This window comes from Solanum pennellii, chromosome 2 (genome assembly GCF_001406875.1).
Source record: "Solanum pennellii chromosome 2, SPENNV200".
NCBI classification, from domain to species: Eukaryota; Viridiplantae; Streptophyta; class Magnoliopsida; order Solanales; family Solanaceae; genus Solanum; species Solanum pennellii.
This window is the reverse complement of record NC_028638.1, coordinates 50916391-50931843: the sequence shown is the minus strand read 5'-3', so window position 1 is coordinate 50931843 and position 15453 is coordinate 50916391. Positions and strand designations below refer to the sequence as shown.

Here is a 15453-nt window from a genome sequence, read left to right as displayed (position 1 = left end):
TTCAAGTGGTGGGATCAATGATTAAGGATTTATCCTAAATATGGAGGTTCTTGATATCAAACATATTGATTAAAAAACATTTTGAGTTTTTTCATTTCTGAGCCTGTTTTAACTTTATACAAGTTTTTTTCTTTTTTGTACTCCTGGGGTAAAAGTTTTACCAGTTACTCTATATACTCTTTCTGCCCTAAGGTAGATTGCATTCTATCCATTTGGAATATTTCAAAATATTTGGTACATATTGTACTAAAGTTATTCTAGACAACCCGCATATTGTTAAAAAGGGAAAAGGGTATTTGACCCTTCTAATTATAAAGGAGTAATAAATATGCCTCCATTCAAATTCTAAGAATTAAATCGGGCGAATTGTATTGTCAAGATTGAATTTAAATTACTCAGGCAGCAACATGAGTGATAAAAAAGGATAAAATCTTTTATATTAAGGATTGCATGACACATACTTTTTTCACACACAGTCATCCCTTAATCATGATAAGATGATTTGTATTTTCACTTAATTTTTAAATTATTACAGTTTAAATTATTTAATTGAATATAAACACAAGTATGAGTAAGTCTTTAACATAACGGGTGATAGCTACTAGTTTGGTGGTTGGTCGAATACTAAAATAAAAGATAATTAAACTACGTAGCTTATAACTAGTCATGGAATAAGAAAAAAGTATTGGGATAAATTGTTTTATTATCGTATTTAGAATAATTTATCTCATTTATATTATTCTGATCCTGAAATAATTTGTTTCCAACAAATGACCGGTTTAGATAGAAGAAAAAATAAAAAATGTTATGTGGATGTGGAACAAAGTAAATAAATAACACACATAACTCCCACTATTCAGTGTCACACTGACATTGGTTCACTTCCACCAGTATTTTTATATAATAACACAGACTGGTCCTTCTTTAAGTCTCTGTCATTTACACTACTTGTCTGTCTATCAGCTTCAAAATTCCTCCTCTAACTCTAATGATTTATTCTTTTTCTATACAGTTGAACAGAGAATATTAATGGCACATAATAAAGCAACTTATGGAACTACTACTACTCTGAGCATTGAATCTTCATCACCTCCAATTACACCAAAAGGATCATTGCCTGAAAGAATTCTCAGTAAGATGCTTGGATTTGCTGATTTTTCCAAAAGAAACCAATCTCCATCGCGTAGTGGTAGTGGTACCCCAAGAAATTATCAAGTCGATGAAGAACTTCCATTTGATAGTAGTATTTGTCACTCATCGTATCGTGGTGTTTTCGTTGTTCGTCTTGCTATCATGGTAAGCAACAATAGAGATAATTTTTTGCTGTTCTATAGTTTTGCTCTCCAATTTTTGTTGATTTTGAAAATTGAATCTCGATTGATTCAGATTGTTGATTTGGGCTTTTTTCTGTATGGTTGTATGCAGGTCATGCTAGCTATTTTGATTGGAATGCTAACTTTATTAACATGGCATTTTACTAGAGTTTACACAACAAAATCACTAAACACACTTGCATTTGGTCTTCGTCATGAGCTTCTGCAGAGACCAATATTAAGGATGTGGAATATTTTGAATTCTACTGTTGAAATAACTACAGCTCAGGTTAAGCTATCAGAGTATGTAATCAGAAAGTATAGCAAGCCTGTTGATCAAGCTCAACAAGTTGAGGTTGTTTCTTTTTTCTCTTGCTCAACTTATTTGGTACTGTTATCTTTTATTAATTTAAAGTGTTTGCCCCTCAGCAGCTGTACGAATCCATGAAGGATGTAACCTGGGCTCTGTTTGCTAGTCGGAAAGCTCTTAATTCGTTAACCATCAACTATAAAAATGGTTTTGTTCAGGCTTTCCATAGAGATCACAGGAGTAACAATACATTCTACATATACTCTGATCTTGCCAATTATTCTATTAGTAATACATATGATGTAAATTTGTTATCGTCTCGTCAAGGATGGAATGACCAAACTATACACAACAACATCTCAGCAATTTGGTACAGAGAACCTTTAGATCCTTCAACTGGAGAAAGGAATGGGAAGAGAAGCATTATTCCACCAGACGAGTTGATCAACATTGCTGGTATATCACAAGTACCAGATGGTGCAGCTTCATGGCATGTGGCTGTGAGCAAGTATACAGATTCACCGTTGCTTTCAGCAGCACTGCCAGTTTGGGATCCATCCAATAAAAGCATAGTTGCTGTTGTGGGAGTTACTACAGCACTGTATAGTGTAGGTCAATTGATGAAAGAAATTGTTGAGTTTCATAGTGGTCACATTTATTTAACCTCTCAAGAAGGATGGTTGCTCGCTACATCCACAAATAGCCCTCTCTTGATGAATACTACAAAAGGACCAAAGCTAATGATGGCTATTGATTCTGAAGACCCCGTTATACGATCTGGGGCTGAGTGCTTACAGAAGGAATATGGAAAGAGGCTTACCCCAAGTCAAGAAGTGCACATAGAGAATGCTAAACTTGGGAATCAGCTCTATTATATTGACTCATTTTACCTGCAGTTAAAGAGACTTCCAATGGTAAATTGTTAGCTCAGTACATTTCAGTATCATGATTGGATAAGCGTGTTCTGCTGATTTGTCGATGTTTAATGATGTGCAAACTTTGCAGGTAGGAGTTATCATCATTCCAAGGAAATATATAATGGGAAAGGTAGATGAGAGGGCTATCAAGACTCTTGTAATATTGATCTCAGCATCAATATGCATCCTAATCATTGGATGTGTCTGCATCTTCGTACTAACAGATGGAGTCTCAAAGGAAATGAAACTTAGAGCAGAGCTGATAAGCCAGTTAGATGCAAGAAGGAAAGCAGAGGCATCGAGCAATTACAAAAGCCAATTTCTAGCGAACATGAGGTGAATATTCATCAGTCCTTTGTTACTTCCGCTCTTCTACTCTACATCTTGCCTCTGCGAAAGACTCATTCTCAGTTTAAATTTTTAGTTTCTCAAAATGTACATTTCTACAGTTACTTCATGCTTTGTTTTTTCACAGTCATGAATTACGAACACCTATGGCTGCAGTTATTGGCTTGCTGGACATTCTTATAAGTGATGGTTTTCTTACAAATGAACAGTATGCAACTATTACTCAGATTCGTAAATGCTCAACTGCCTTGCTTCGGCTTCTAAACAACATTTTGGATCTCAGCAAGGTAAGATGCACACTAACAACTCTTTTGATGATACTATTCGAATGAGTTTACTCTTTGATTGACTAAGGTCACCCTACTGTTCCTCGGAGAAATTATGGCATAGATGAAATGGTAATAGACTATTTAGGGTAATGTTGCAGCTAGCTTAAGCCCATTACTCAAAAGAGTGCTTTAATTAGACCTGAGAAAAATCATAATATTCATTGGGCAGGTAGAATCTGGAAAACTAGTGTTGGAAGAAACAGAATTTGACTTGGCTCGAGAACTTGAAGGACTTGTTGATATGTTCTCTGTCCAGTGCATTAATCACAATGTTGAGACAGTTCTAGATCTCTCTGGTACATCATTGTTCTCCTTACAAATTGATTTCGAGACTCTTCACATTGTTTTCTGAATGCATATTATTTTCTCATTTTTCTATCTGTAGATGATATGCCAAAATTAGTTAAAGGAGACTCTGCCAGAGTCGTTCAAATTTTCGCAAATCTGATTAGCAATTCCCTCAAGTTCACAACCTGTAAGTGCAACTTTTTAATAAATACATTTTCAACTCTTTCTATTTGTCCTCATAATTGGAAAAGCCCTTGCACGAATCAAACAGAGTGACTCTACTGACCCTATATTAATATAAGCTCTCATAAAACGAAGAGATTAGGGTCATGATTTTGGTGATTTTAATTTGAGAAATAACTTACAGCCGGCTACATCATTCTTCGCGGATGGTGTGGAAGTGCTCGTGGAGGGAATTTTCCACTTAATCAGAAAGACTCTTGGTCTGCTCCTAAAGTGAAGTTGAAACGACAAGAAAGCCAGGGAAAAAAGTTCTCCAAGAAAGATAACAAAATGATCTTGTGGTTTGAAGTTGAGGACTCTGGTTGTGGTAAGAATCACCAAAATAACCATAAAGTCAACAGTTACCTTGTTTTCCCACTTTCTGCTACTGCATACCAACTCTCATTCTCTGGATTTTCCCTTTTTTGTTGCTCTAGGAATTGACCCAAGTAAATGGGAATCTGTATTTGAAAGTTTCGAGCAAGCTGATCCTTCTACCACTCGCTTGTAAGCAGTTTTCACATTGTTCTCATATATGGGTGAACTTCTTTAGTTAAATAACAGATTACATCATGAATTTACTACCTTAAAAGCTAGTTAGTACCTGGGAAGGAAAAAACTCATCGTTTGATAATGTTCACACTCAGGCATGGTGGGACTGGCCTCGGACTATGCATTGTACGTACCCTGGTGAGTTCAATTTTTTTTCTAAATAAATTTCAGGTTCTACCTTGTGATTTTCTAAGACTTGATGTGGTCTTAAGCCCCTTACAAGGTAAAGGATGGCATGAACAACAACTCTCTGAGCAAAGTTCCACTATCCATCATTTCTTAAAATGTTTCCCTTGGAATTGGCTTTACGCATATAAGCGAAGATATATTGACTGCTTTGACAGCTTCTGATGATGATAGGATGTTATACAGGTTAACAAAATGGGTGGAGAGATCAAAGTTGTAAAGAAAAATGGACCAGGAACAGTGATGCAATTATGCCTTCAACTAAACTGTCCTGCAGAAGTCGCTGGGCAGCACTGCCAGTTTAGTTTCGAGGAACATAAAATGAGGGTAAGTATAAACTTCATGGACTAAATGTATTCATTCAACTCACAGATTCACTTGAATGATAGAGTATTACAGGTGTTATTTATCATTCTCTGTAGATTCAGTCATCTCTAATTTTGTATAATGCGGTATTACCGCACATCCATCAGGTGTTGCTTGCACTCAACGGAAAAATGGGTAGAGTTATAATGTCCCAGTGGTTAGAGAGAAATGGGGTGCATACTTGGGGAGCATCTGACTGGAATGAGCTCACTCAAATTCTTCAGGGTATTTCTATATCCAGAGGCCATTTGAAAGACACAACTTGTGAATGCTTAGAACCTGAAGATTTGAGCATTCAAGATCCTGATGCCTCATCACCTTTTGTCATAGTTGTTGACATTGGCATCCTTGACTTGAGCACAAGTATATGGAAGGAGCAGCTAAATTTTCTTGATAAATACCATGGAAGAGCAAATTTTGCATGGATTCTTTACCATGATACATCGAGTACCATCAAGATGGAACTCCGGAGAAGGAGACACCTACTTATGGTCAATAGACCACTATATAAGGGGAAAATGATTCAGATTTTGGAAGCTATTATAAAAGAGAAAACTCTTGAGCTGCAGTCTTTTGGTAATGCACCAGTAGAAGGAGATTCGCATGAATGCCTTGAAATTGATCCTAACCACTCCGATATCGCCTGCTCGGATGATTCTGACAAGTCAGATAATGGAAATGACAAATGTGCAATTGCATTCCTTTCTGAAAAAAAGAGGGAAGAAAATTTTGTCAACGCCTCTCTTTCACATTATGGGACCTTAAACAACTACTTCATTGACTTCAATAGCGTAGATCTGGAAGAAAATGCTCCTGACAGGACTCATCTGGGACAAACTAGGGATGGAGAACATAATTTAACAAGCACCTCCACCAAAGAGGTCACAAATGCCTGCTCAAATAAGGTAGCAGGGCAGAAATCTCTAGCAGGTTTATGTATACTGCTTGCTGAGGATACCCCAGTTCTTCAAAGAGTCGCTACCATAATGCTGGAAAAATTGGGAGCTAAAGTGGTTGTTGTAGGAGATGGACTACAGGCAGTGGAAGCACTGAAACCCGTGCCTAATTCAGATGAATGTAGAAATGAATCTCTTCAGGAAGATGATAATTCAATTACCTCCCAAGCTGAAGGCTCTCATTCCCTTCCTTATGACTTGATCCTCATGGATTGTCAAGTAAGTAGAGCATGAATTTACGGTTATAAGAAACTGCTGTGTGTTTGCTGATATAATTGCTTCTTAACAGATGCCGAAGATGGATGGTTATGAAGCAACAAAGGCAATTAGAAGATCAGAAATGGGGACGGGAACACACATTCCCATTGTTGCACTGACAGCTCATGCAATGTCATCAGATGAAGCAAAATGCTTACAGGTTGGTATGGATGCTTATTTAACCAAGCCCATAGACAGCAAGTTGATGGTTTCCACCATTCTTTCCTTGACTAAAAGAAAAACCTAACCATCATACCTCTCTATCAAAAACGGAAGAAACAAACAAAAATGGAAGAGCTCAGAAAACTCATGAGCTTAAAGCAGAGCTTTGATTAGCAATAGTATTGCAATCTGTACAGGAAACTAACTTTGTAACTGTTCTACAGCTTATGCAAAAGTCTCAATAAGTTTATCAGATTTTTTATTAGAAAAAGTATGGAAATCTGTACAGGAAATGTCTGTAAACACTAATTTTGCATCTGTTATAGTTAAAGCAGAAGTTTGTAATAAGCATCGAAAACTAACTAATGGATGGATTTAGAGAATTAGATCGGAAAGAGGTCAACTTAGGAGGTAGCAACATAGATCTGCACAAGGGGCAAGTGACGTGTCCATCGTTCACCCAAGTATCAAGGCATCCCCTGTGGAAGACATGGCTGCAGGTGATGAGCTCTCTGACCTCCTCATCTAGCTCCATCGATTCAAGGCAGATCGAGCATCCCTTCACTGATTGGCCGCATTTCCGGCGGCGGCAGATGAGGTAATCGCTGTAGAGGAGTATGGGGACTTTGAGCTTGACGGCGGCGGTGGCGACCTCGATTGGAACGGTGACAAGGGAAGGGCAAGTGCCGTCTAATAGAAGGATGTAACTATTGGGGTTGTAGCTTGAATCCGCATCGTCTTCTTCAGGGGGAGGTTTGCAGAGTCCCAGCCGAGTAACGAAAACAATCACCGTTAATTTGAGATATCTCCATAAGAATGCCAATTTCGGTAATTCAATCACATGGAATAGGAACCCCATCACTCACAAAAAGAGTAAAGTCTTTCTTAGTGGAAAAACACAACTGTCATCACTTTCCTAAATATATATAAATAATATTTCTTCTATTTCTATTTACTTGTTCATTTTTCCTTTTATATCTGTTTTTATTATTTATTCATTCTAAAAAGTAAAAAATAAAAAATAATAATAATTTTTTTAATATACCTTTATTTAATTCGAAAATTTTTTTAGTACTACTAAATTATAATGCATATTTTTTGAAACCAAAAAATACATTTATTAACTTAGGAAATTATATAATCTTTTAAATTAAAAGTAAAATTATAACCTTTTTTTAGTAATAATTAATGTCTTAATATATATGAAACATCTAAAACAGACAGCTATATAGAGACAGAGAAAATAACAACTGCTACTTTGTCATATTAATAAATAATAATGTTTTAAAAGAAACATTATATATCAATTTTGAAAATAAAAGAAGCAAAAGTTTGCCGCTTCTTAGAATAAAATATAAGTTTTTATAAGAATTAACTTAGTGATTAGGTGTTCAATTAAATTAAAAATGGCTGGTAAATATATAATATACATGATTAAATAATATATGATCTAGGTATATTTGTGAGAAGTAAATTTCTCCGATTATTTATATGATGAAAGATTTCAATATTTTTGTATAACTAAAATAATTTTTATTCAATTATTATATCAAAGTAAATAAAAATCTGGGGACACTTCAAATTCTTTGCATAGAATAAATTAATAAATTCAAATATGGAGATCATCCACCTTAACAAAGGAACACCAACTCATACTTTTTAATATTAAATTAGTATTTGAACACATGTGTTACACGTATATTTCATATTAATTGATACATTTGAGTTAAAATAAAATGCATAAAATTAGAATATGTGTGTCATGAGTTGGACGAAATTATATAGAAAAAAATTAAAGAGAAAATTGCTTTGAGATGTATTAAAAAATCGAAGCATCAATTTGATATTGTCGTTCTCAAAAGGAAAATGCCAAGAAATAAAAACTGCAAAAGAAGAGAATAGTTTCTCCTCCCTATGTTCATGAAAAAAAAAAGATGAGTAATCGTGCCATTATCAAATGTTAAACAAGAGTGGCTAATAAAACTTGCAAACATAATTATAGGAAACAACTCCTGAAAACCATATAACTCACACTCACAAACACTATCTTGTTCGAGCAACATGTCATGGATAAAAAGTAAAATTCATAAGACATTGTAGGAAAAGAAACCAACAAATATTATGAAGGAAAAACGATCATGTGATAAATATTTTATTTATTGAATTTCCATTTACATGGCTACTTACATAATAAAAATAGATCAATAAAAATGTATTACAAAACTTTTTTAAGTATAAATAAACAACAACCAATTAGTAAACTTATGAGATACATAAATTGATGGAGCAAAAGGAATAGCACCTAGGATTTAAGTGTTCCGTCTTCCAATAGTTCATACTAAAACTGATAACACAAGAAAAATTTGATCAGGTAACCTGAGTGTCTATGCTAATTCGTCTTAGAAATGAACTCATTGATGTGATTCTCACGATTTCTGAACTGCGAGAATCATTGTATCGTCCTGGACCAATACTATAAAACTCTCTCAGACCGTCCTCTAAGCATATAATGTCATACTGGCTTCAAAAATGTCATTGCTAGTAACCTTTCTTGTAAATCAAATACTTGACACTCTTTAGATTTGGGTAGCCATATCTGACATAAGGGTTCACCTTTTGTAGAATCTCAACTGTTCTTTAATTTTTTTTCTTTACGAAGAGACTACTGAAAATCTTTTGCAACCACAAAGAGTATAAAGCTTTGCCTGTTCTAGTGTGTGTGTGTGTGTATATATATATATATATATATATATATGCATATCACTGTTCCTTCCAATTCGTATTACAAAAAGTTGGAAGCTGGTGTATTCAGTTCTCCCTTGATTTTTCTTTTTCCCTTTTGTTCCATTTGGACAAGGTCCGTCTCTTTATCTCTATACTCTAAAATAAACTGATCGGGCTTCTTGATAACAAAACTATCAGATTTGACAATATGAGTTATATTTACGCTTGCAAGAAATCAAAACATTGGAAAATTTGGGTAAAAGAAAGAGATAAAATTTATAGAATTAACTGGCTCTTTAACATACTATTTGACTCTTCATTACCCTTCACCTACGTTACAACTCTTTGTTACTCAAGTCTACAATTTAATTTTCAGCTAATTTTTAGTTTTAAGATGGAAGCAATTAGATATTATAATACAACATAGGAGTATAATGATAAATCAACTTTGAGGTTAGGATCTCTGAAGAGTCCTGTCCGCAAATGTGTATAAGAATGTTCTTTTCTTAGTCCCTTATGGTTCAGCGCCATAATGTATCCCATGAAATAACTATTTCTAATTGGCTTTGTCTATAACCAGATTGCTTGCTGATCAATGAGATAAATTTTTGTGACACCATGTATTGGATTCAACAAGGTTATAGAAGCGGAAATAAGCGGCGACTTTTTTATAGCATATATACTTTCGAAGAATTCTAGTGTCTATCTGCAGGCATGCAGTAGGTTTAAATTATGTAGATGTAACCAATCTACCATTCATTTTAGTTCTATAACTTAACAACCACATTTCAAAAAATTGTACAAGGCCATTTCAAGTATTCTGTTATTAGTAAGCACTACTGACAGATGCAAATAAATAAAACAGAAATTTATCCGATTTATCTTCTAAAACAGAAAGACTAAGAAGAAAATAAATTTACGCGAGATAACACAAATAACAACATGAAGAACAGAGCAACTCGTTATAATGTGAAGGAAACAAATTAATATGGATAAAAAAAAACACAGTAAACAGGAAAAACAGATATCTTTTTTATCTGCAATGATGTATTTGAATGAGGCATAGAGAAAAAAAAGAGATTAATTAAACAATGACATATTGTTAGAGATATTTATATAGATCATTGAGTATCTGAAAAGGTTTTGGAATAACTGATAATAAAAGCTATGAAACTTGAACGATGAAAAAGGACAATTATGATAATCCAAAGAAGGAAAATTAAATTAGGGCTCAAATTAATAATAAATTAAAATTTTATTAAATTAATATTAATCAATATTATAAAAATAAAACAATAAATTAACTTTGAATTATGCTCTTTTCATTTATAATAATATATGATATGATAATAAAAATCACCGGCTAAGAAAATTACAAAGTACAAAAGAAAGACTAACAATTTTTAAAATGTCACAACACAAAGTGCCACGAAGACATTATATGTGATATCTAACTATTGTCAACAAAAATAAACAATTAAAATGAATGTTAGATATGTAAAGCTTTTAACTTTGTAATTTTCATTTTTATAATGAAATATTTCAAAATATTGTTTTATACTTTCTAGAACTACATGAATACCATCACATCACATCTTTAGTTGTAAATTGTATTTTAAATTTTATGTATTATCTTTTTCATCTATAAAAATTATAATCACAATATGCTATAAGAATAAATTAATTAATACAAATTTATAGCCTTTCGAAATTCTAGGATTAATAAAAAGATTATTTTTTCAATTATTATTGACATATGTGAAAGTTAACTTTTAATTTCTAAACGTGCTTTAACGTATAATTATAAATTTAATTTCATTTTAAATCTTTTAGACAACTGGGGGTGGGAAAATGAATATGTTTATTCGAATTTTTTTGTCAAAAATAATTGCTCTATATATAAGATTTTTATTGACATATGTGAAAGTTAACTTTTAATTTCTAAACTTCCTTTAATGTATAAATTACAAATTTAATCTCGTCTTGAATCTACTAAACAACTGAAGGCGGGAAGATGAATGTGTTCATTTGGATTCCTTTGACAAAAATAAATTGCTCCATATATAAGATTTTTATTTTGATGTACATATTAAATCTCCTAATGAAATAAGACGTTAGAAGATGAATGTATTCTATATATGAGATTTTTATTCATTTTATAAGATGAATGTGTTCATTCGAATTCCTTTGATAAAAATAAATTGCTCTCTATATAAAAAAATTTTTTTTGTTTACAAATTAAATCTTCTAATGAAATAAGATATTGGCTCAATCATTAAGAACATTTTGAATTAATCTTAGATTTCAAATTTAAATTGTAAACACTATATTTTTATTTTTCAAACTCCCTAATTTGAAACACAATAATTCTATTATTTGAAAAAGAAGAAAGTTAATTTAAAACGGATCATGTCAGCCATGCGAAATTTTAATTGTAAAAGATATAAAAAAAATGGCCCATGCAGGTCTCGAACCTGCGACCTTCGCGTTATTAGCACGACGCTCTAACCAACTGAGCTAATGGGCCCCTGATGACTATTTATATCGTTTTTATCTATTTAACAAAATAACTCGACTTAATGAGGTGATGTTAATATGGTTTCTATAATCTATATTATATATACTGAGGTTATTTGAGGGAGAAACAGAACGGAGGAGAAACCCATTTCAGCCATGAAGGACGATTACGAGGTATCGAACTTTCTGCTTTCTTCCATTATCCTGAGTCTGTTATCCTTTTGCTTTGTACCCCTAATTTTTTAATTTTTGTTGAGTTTTTAGTTGCGACTTTAGGTCTTTTGCTTTTGATTTTTAATAGACTTTCGACATTGTTTGTGGTTTTTTGAAGCTTAATCGGATCTTCTTATTGGGTTTTTCTTTCAAGTCTTTAGCAAGTAATTTAGTCGTTGTATCGGATGCAGTTGAACAATTGTAACAATTTCTTGTTTTGGTGGAAGAAGTGATATACATACAAGATTACGATTAAGTCGGTATCTTTGATCAATTTGAACCAGTATTACCAAACATAAAGTAGTTATAAGAATGGAAGAAAGAATCTTGAACCTTGGATTTTGAAATCCCGTGCCCTTGTTGTTGGTAGTATTTAAGTCTACAATGAATATCTAAACTGGGTAGAAATCAAATTTATCAAAATTCGATGATCATTCCAAATGCTGAAATTCTGAATATTATTTAGTGATATCTCAATTGGTTTAAGTTTGTAATCAATCAATTCTTTGAGTAATTAAGGAGCTTCTTCTTGCATCTCTCTTCTTCTTTTTTTAAAGAAAGTAGTGTTATGTTGTCTTTATTTAATTATGGTGTCGTCATGTCTAGCTTAGGCACACTTCTACTATTCCACTGGTTACCCTACTACCTCTTACCAACACAGGTACTGGGTAATTCTACATATCAAGGTTTAGACGACAAATGTGAAGAAATCACCTAGTTTGATTAATCACCTAGTTTGATTAAGCAAGTAGTGAATATCGATTTCTAGACTCTAGTTTTGCATTCTGTGGCAAAAGATCACCTCCTTAAAGGCAATTGCAATCAGTGAAGGCTTAAGAAGTGGCAAATCTACCCTTAATCTTTCTTTAAAGCAGGAAGATAAAGAAAAGGAGGTATATTCCTCAGATTGTAACTTTGACTAAGTTTGGTAAAGTGCTAGCTAAAGAAACAAAAAAAAGGAATCGGATCAAAGTGAAAAATGATAATCTAGAGTGAACCTTTTTTGTCCATGAAATAATTTTGTATGGGAAATTTTGATTGTTAATAATGTTAAAGTGGAAATCCCCACTAAATGAGAGTTTTCTTCATATCTCTGAGGATTGATGGAAGTGTTTGACTGTGAAATATAGAGATATAGGCATATATATTTTATTCTCAGAAATAGTCTCTTATTTTTACTTAGTTTTCGGTGTACCATGAAGTTCTTATTAGTTCAGAAGATTGTGTGACGTTCATACAGATGCTTATCATTGTGGGTTTCTCTATTATTCTTGTATTAAGCTTGTTTACAGGAGTTTTTACATTAATTAAATTATTTACCTTATAAAAAAAATTATTCAAGATTGATTTGATTGTTAATGATTTTTTAAGCATTTGCTGTCATTTGTCTTTTTAATACATGTATTTGGAATGCCACTGGTGTGTAAATCAATGAGTTAACCCATCTAAGATGGAAAATAATGTAAGATATTATTGGCGACTTCAGTGAACTGTTAATGTTCTCCTTATTTTTGGAGTGACAACTGATTGCTGAAAAGTTAAAAGTTTGATTACCATTTACCATGCAATATGCAAGAGACTTTTGCAGTTTTTATTTCTATATTGTGTTATTAGCTTTTAACTCTCGTTTACAATTCCAGATCGAAGAAAAGAAGCAAGCTGCTGCAGATGTTTTGTTTCAATATTCAAATTTTGTTATGGCCTGTATTGGTAATCAAGTTCGGCCTTGTGACTTGAGACTGCATTTGATGAAGGTAAGATGCATTAATGACTTTTTCTCGCTATATCAGTGTCACATGGGAACAATGTCATGAGTATAGTTGTGTGATAAGCTCTCAAGTTTGAGGACCCCAGCCATGTTATTCTTTCTTACTTGTATTCTTCTGTAAGTTGCCATCTTTTGCATAAACCGTTGCATGAAAACCTAACAATGAAAGGACGCTGCATGAAACCCTATGCTACAGTTTTTGTTGGGCAATTTGGTTAATTAATGTGTGTATTCGCGATAATCTCATTTCTTTCGACGGAGTGATTATTTCGCTTTGGAAGGAAAAAAGCATGTCAAATAAGGTTCATTCCAACTTAGAATGAAACTGAATAAAACAATAAAAGATACAGGTAATTGTTCTTTCCAACAAAAATTTCATTTATTATGTCATCCAAATTTGATAAGAATTGTTTGATAGGTCTATTAAATGGTGCATCCTAATACGTTCATTTATCTAGGGTTTTGTAGTTCATGATTCATCTTCATCCTCCATGTTGATACTTTACGTTGCAGTGAAATTTTAAACTGTCCTTTGCTAAATGTAAAGACTGGGGGCTGACTAACGGGAAACAGCAATTGCTACTGAGGCCATCTCTGAAAGTGAAGCACTGTATTGTGTCTGTAACGATTGAATTGAAGCATTTACCTTTTTCTTCTTATAACCCCTAAGATGAGATAACTTCAGAGGAAATAGTTCTTACGGTTTTATATGCTGTGGTGCTTCACCTGAGCACACATGCCTGCATTTAAGATTAAAATAGTGAAGTTACTGCATTATGAAGAGCAAAATATTACATCTGCACCTGATATTTCTGTCTGAAGGAATCATAGCAATAATCTATATCTAAGGCCTGTATTTCCGGTGGCAACTGGTTTTGATTTGGCCAGGGTTGTTGATTTTCTCAAATTTTGATTCCTTCAGATAATGGTATAAATAATTGCTTGCTATTGAATGTTGAGTGGAAAATCAGTCATCTGAATTCTTATTGAGTGCAAACAGTGCAACATGACATTCTCTATCCTAATCATGGAATTGTGTAAATTTAGCCTAATGAACTGTTGCTCCTTCTAATTTTCTTTCAGGAAGTTTCAGGACTGCCTACTTCTTTGAAGCGCGAACCCCATCCAACATCTTCTCCTGATGTAATGGGAGAGTCCTCAAGCTCAGGTATCTCAAGACTGGACAAAGCAGACAGTTTCCGAGGTCCTTAGATTGTGTGAAGTGCATTGTTCACTATGTTTCTAGTTTGCTGTCTGGAAAAATATACTATCAGTTGCTGTACTGCTTGAGGCATGTAGGATCTTGTTCATTTTGTCAGGGTCTTCGGTTATGCAATTTCTGTCGCATTTATGTTTTTTAAGACAATTATTTCTTTCATCATGACATGAGCACACACATTTTAGTTCTTCTTGATCACTATACTCAACTTTCAATTGCAAGTCAGCAGGAACAATATCCTTTCGTCCTTTCAAACAAAAATGGAGAACTGTCATTGTTTTTTCCCCTTTTGCTCGTTAAGCTTATCTGCGCAGTTTTCACTTGTCATTGCAGTGAATTACATAAATGAAATGGGTCTTGGGCTTTAGCTCTATTAGATGGGAGCGCACAGTGTTTTAAAAGGAGTAAGCTTAGAGTGGAGTGTGGACTTTGGAGGAATATATCTACGTATACGATTTGAAGTTGATGTGTTTTAAATTGTAATATTTTTAAATTAATAAATCGTAAAATATTTTTAAGATACGTAAAATTTGAACCAAGACTACCAGATCAATCGGCATCCATCGTCCGCCGTGTAATAGACGGAGCATAAACTCCAAGCCTAAAATATCTTTTCTTTTGTTTTCCGTTTACAATTTTAAAAGAAATTAAAATCTAATAAATAGATAAGAGATGATATTTATAATGATATTTTAAGTCAACAATTCTTGGTGCCCGATCCCTCCTATTTTTAAATATATCATATATTATTATAAGCATGAACCTCTTAACCCCAAAGTTGATTTACCATTTTAACCCTACAATA

The 15453-nt window shown here is 33.3% G+C and overlaps 3 protein-coding genes and 1 non-coding gene across 5 annotated transcripts; 2 read left to right on the top strand and 2 right to left on the bottom strand.

Annotated features, from left to right (window-relative positions):
• The first annotated feature begins 887 nt into the window (after positions 1 to 887).
• LOC107011348 (histidine kinase 1) lies at positions 888 to 6555 on the top strand. 2 transcript variants are annotated; one of them, XM_015210813.2, is made up of 13 exons: positions 888 to 1296; positions 1426 to 1668; positions 1746 to 2537; positions 2629 to 2876; positions 3016 to 3175; positions 3387 to 3513; positions 3603 to 3692; positions 3873 to 4055; positions 4165 to 4234; positions 4375 to 4417; positions 4652 to 4792; positions 4939 to 6006; positions 6077 to 6555. In XM_015210813.2, the coding sequence occupies exons 1-13, from the start codon at positions 1030 to 1032 to the stop codon at positions 6290 to 6292; spliced, it is 3648 nt and encodes a 1215-aa protein (XP_015066299.1). In that variant the 5' UTR covers positions 888 to 1029; the 3' UTR covers positions 6293 to 6555. The 2 variants fall into 2 exon arrangements, with proteins under 2 accessions (XP_015066299.1, XP_015066298.1); XM_015210812.2 differs by having other exon boundaries at positions 1743 to 2537.
• Positions 6356 to 7138, bottom strand: LOC107011349 (E3 ubiquitin-protein ligase RHA2B-like). The gene has a single exon (XM_015210814.2). It carries the CDS (start codon positions 7064 to 7066, stop codon positions 6566 to 6568), a length of 501 nt encoding a protein of 166 aa, XP_015066300.1. The 5' UTR covers positions 7067 to 7138; the 3' UTR covers positions 6356 to 6565.
• A 4246-nt stretch (positions 7139 to 11384) lies between these two features.
• Positions 11385 to 11458, bottom strand: TRNAI-AAU. Its single transcript has one exon. It is a non-coding gene; the product is annotated as a tRNA-Ile (tRNA).
• Positions 11459 to 11513: 55 nt separating this feature from the next.
• Positions 11514 to 14909, top strand: LOC107009329. Its single transcript, XM_015208643.2, has 3 exons — positions 11514 to 11622; positions 13302 to 13415; positions 14513 to 14909. The coding sequence occupies exons 1-3, from the start codon at positions 11605 to 11607 to the stop codon at positions 14639 to 14641; spliced, it is 261 nt and encodes an 86-aa protein (XP_015064129.1). The 5' UTR covers positions 11514 to 11604; the 3' UTR covers positions 14642 to 14909.
• Positions 14910 to 15453: the final 544 nt, after the last annotated feature.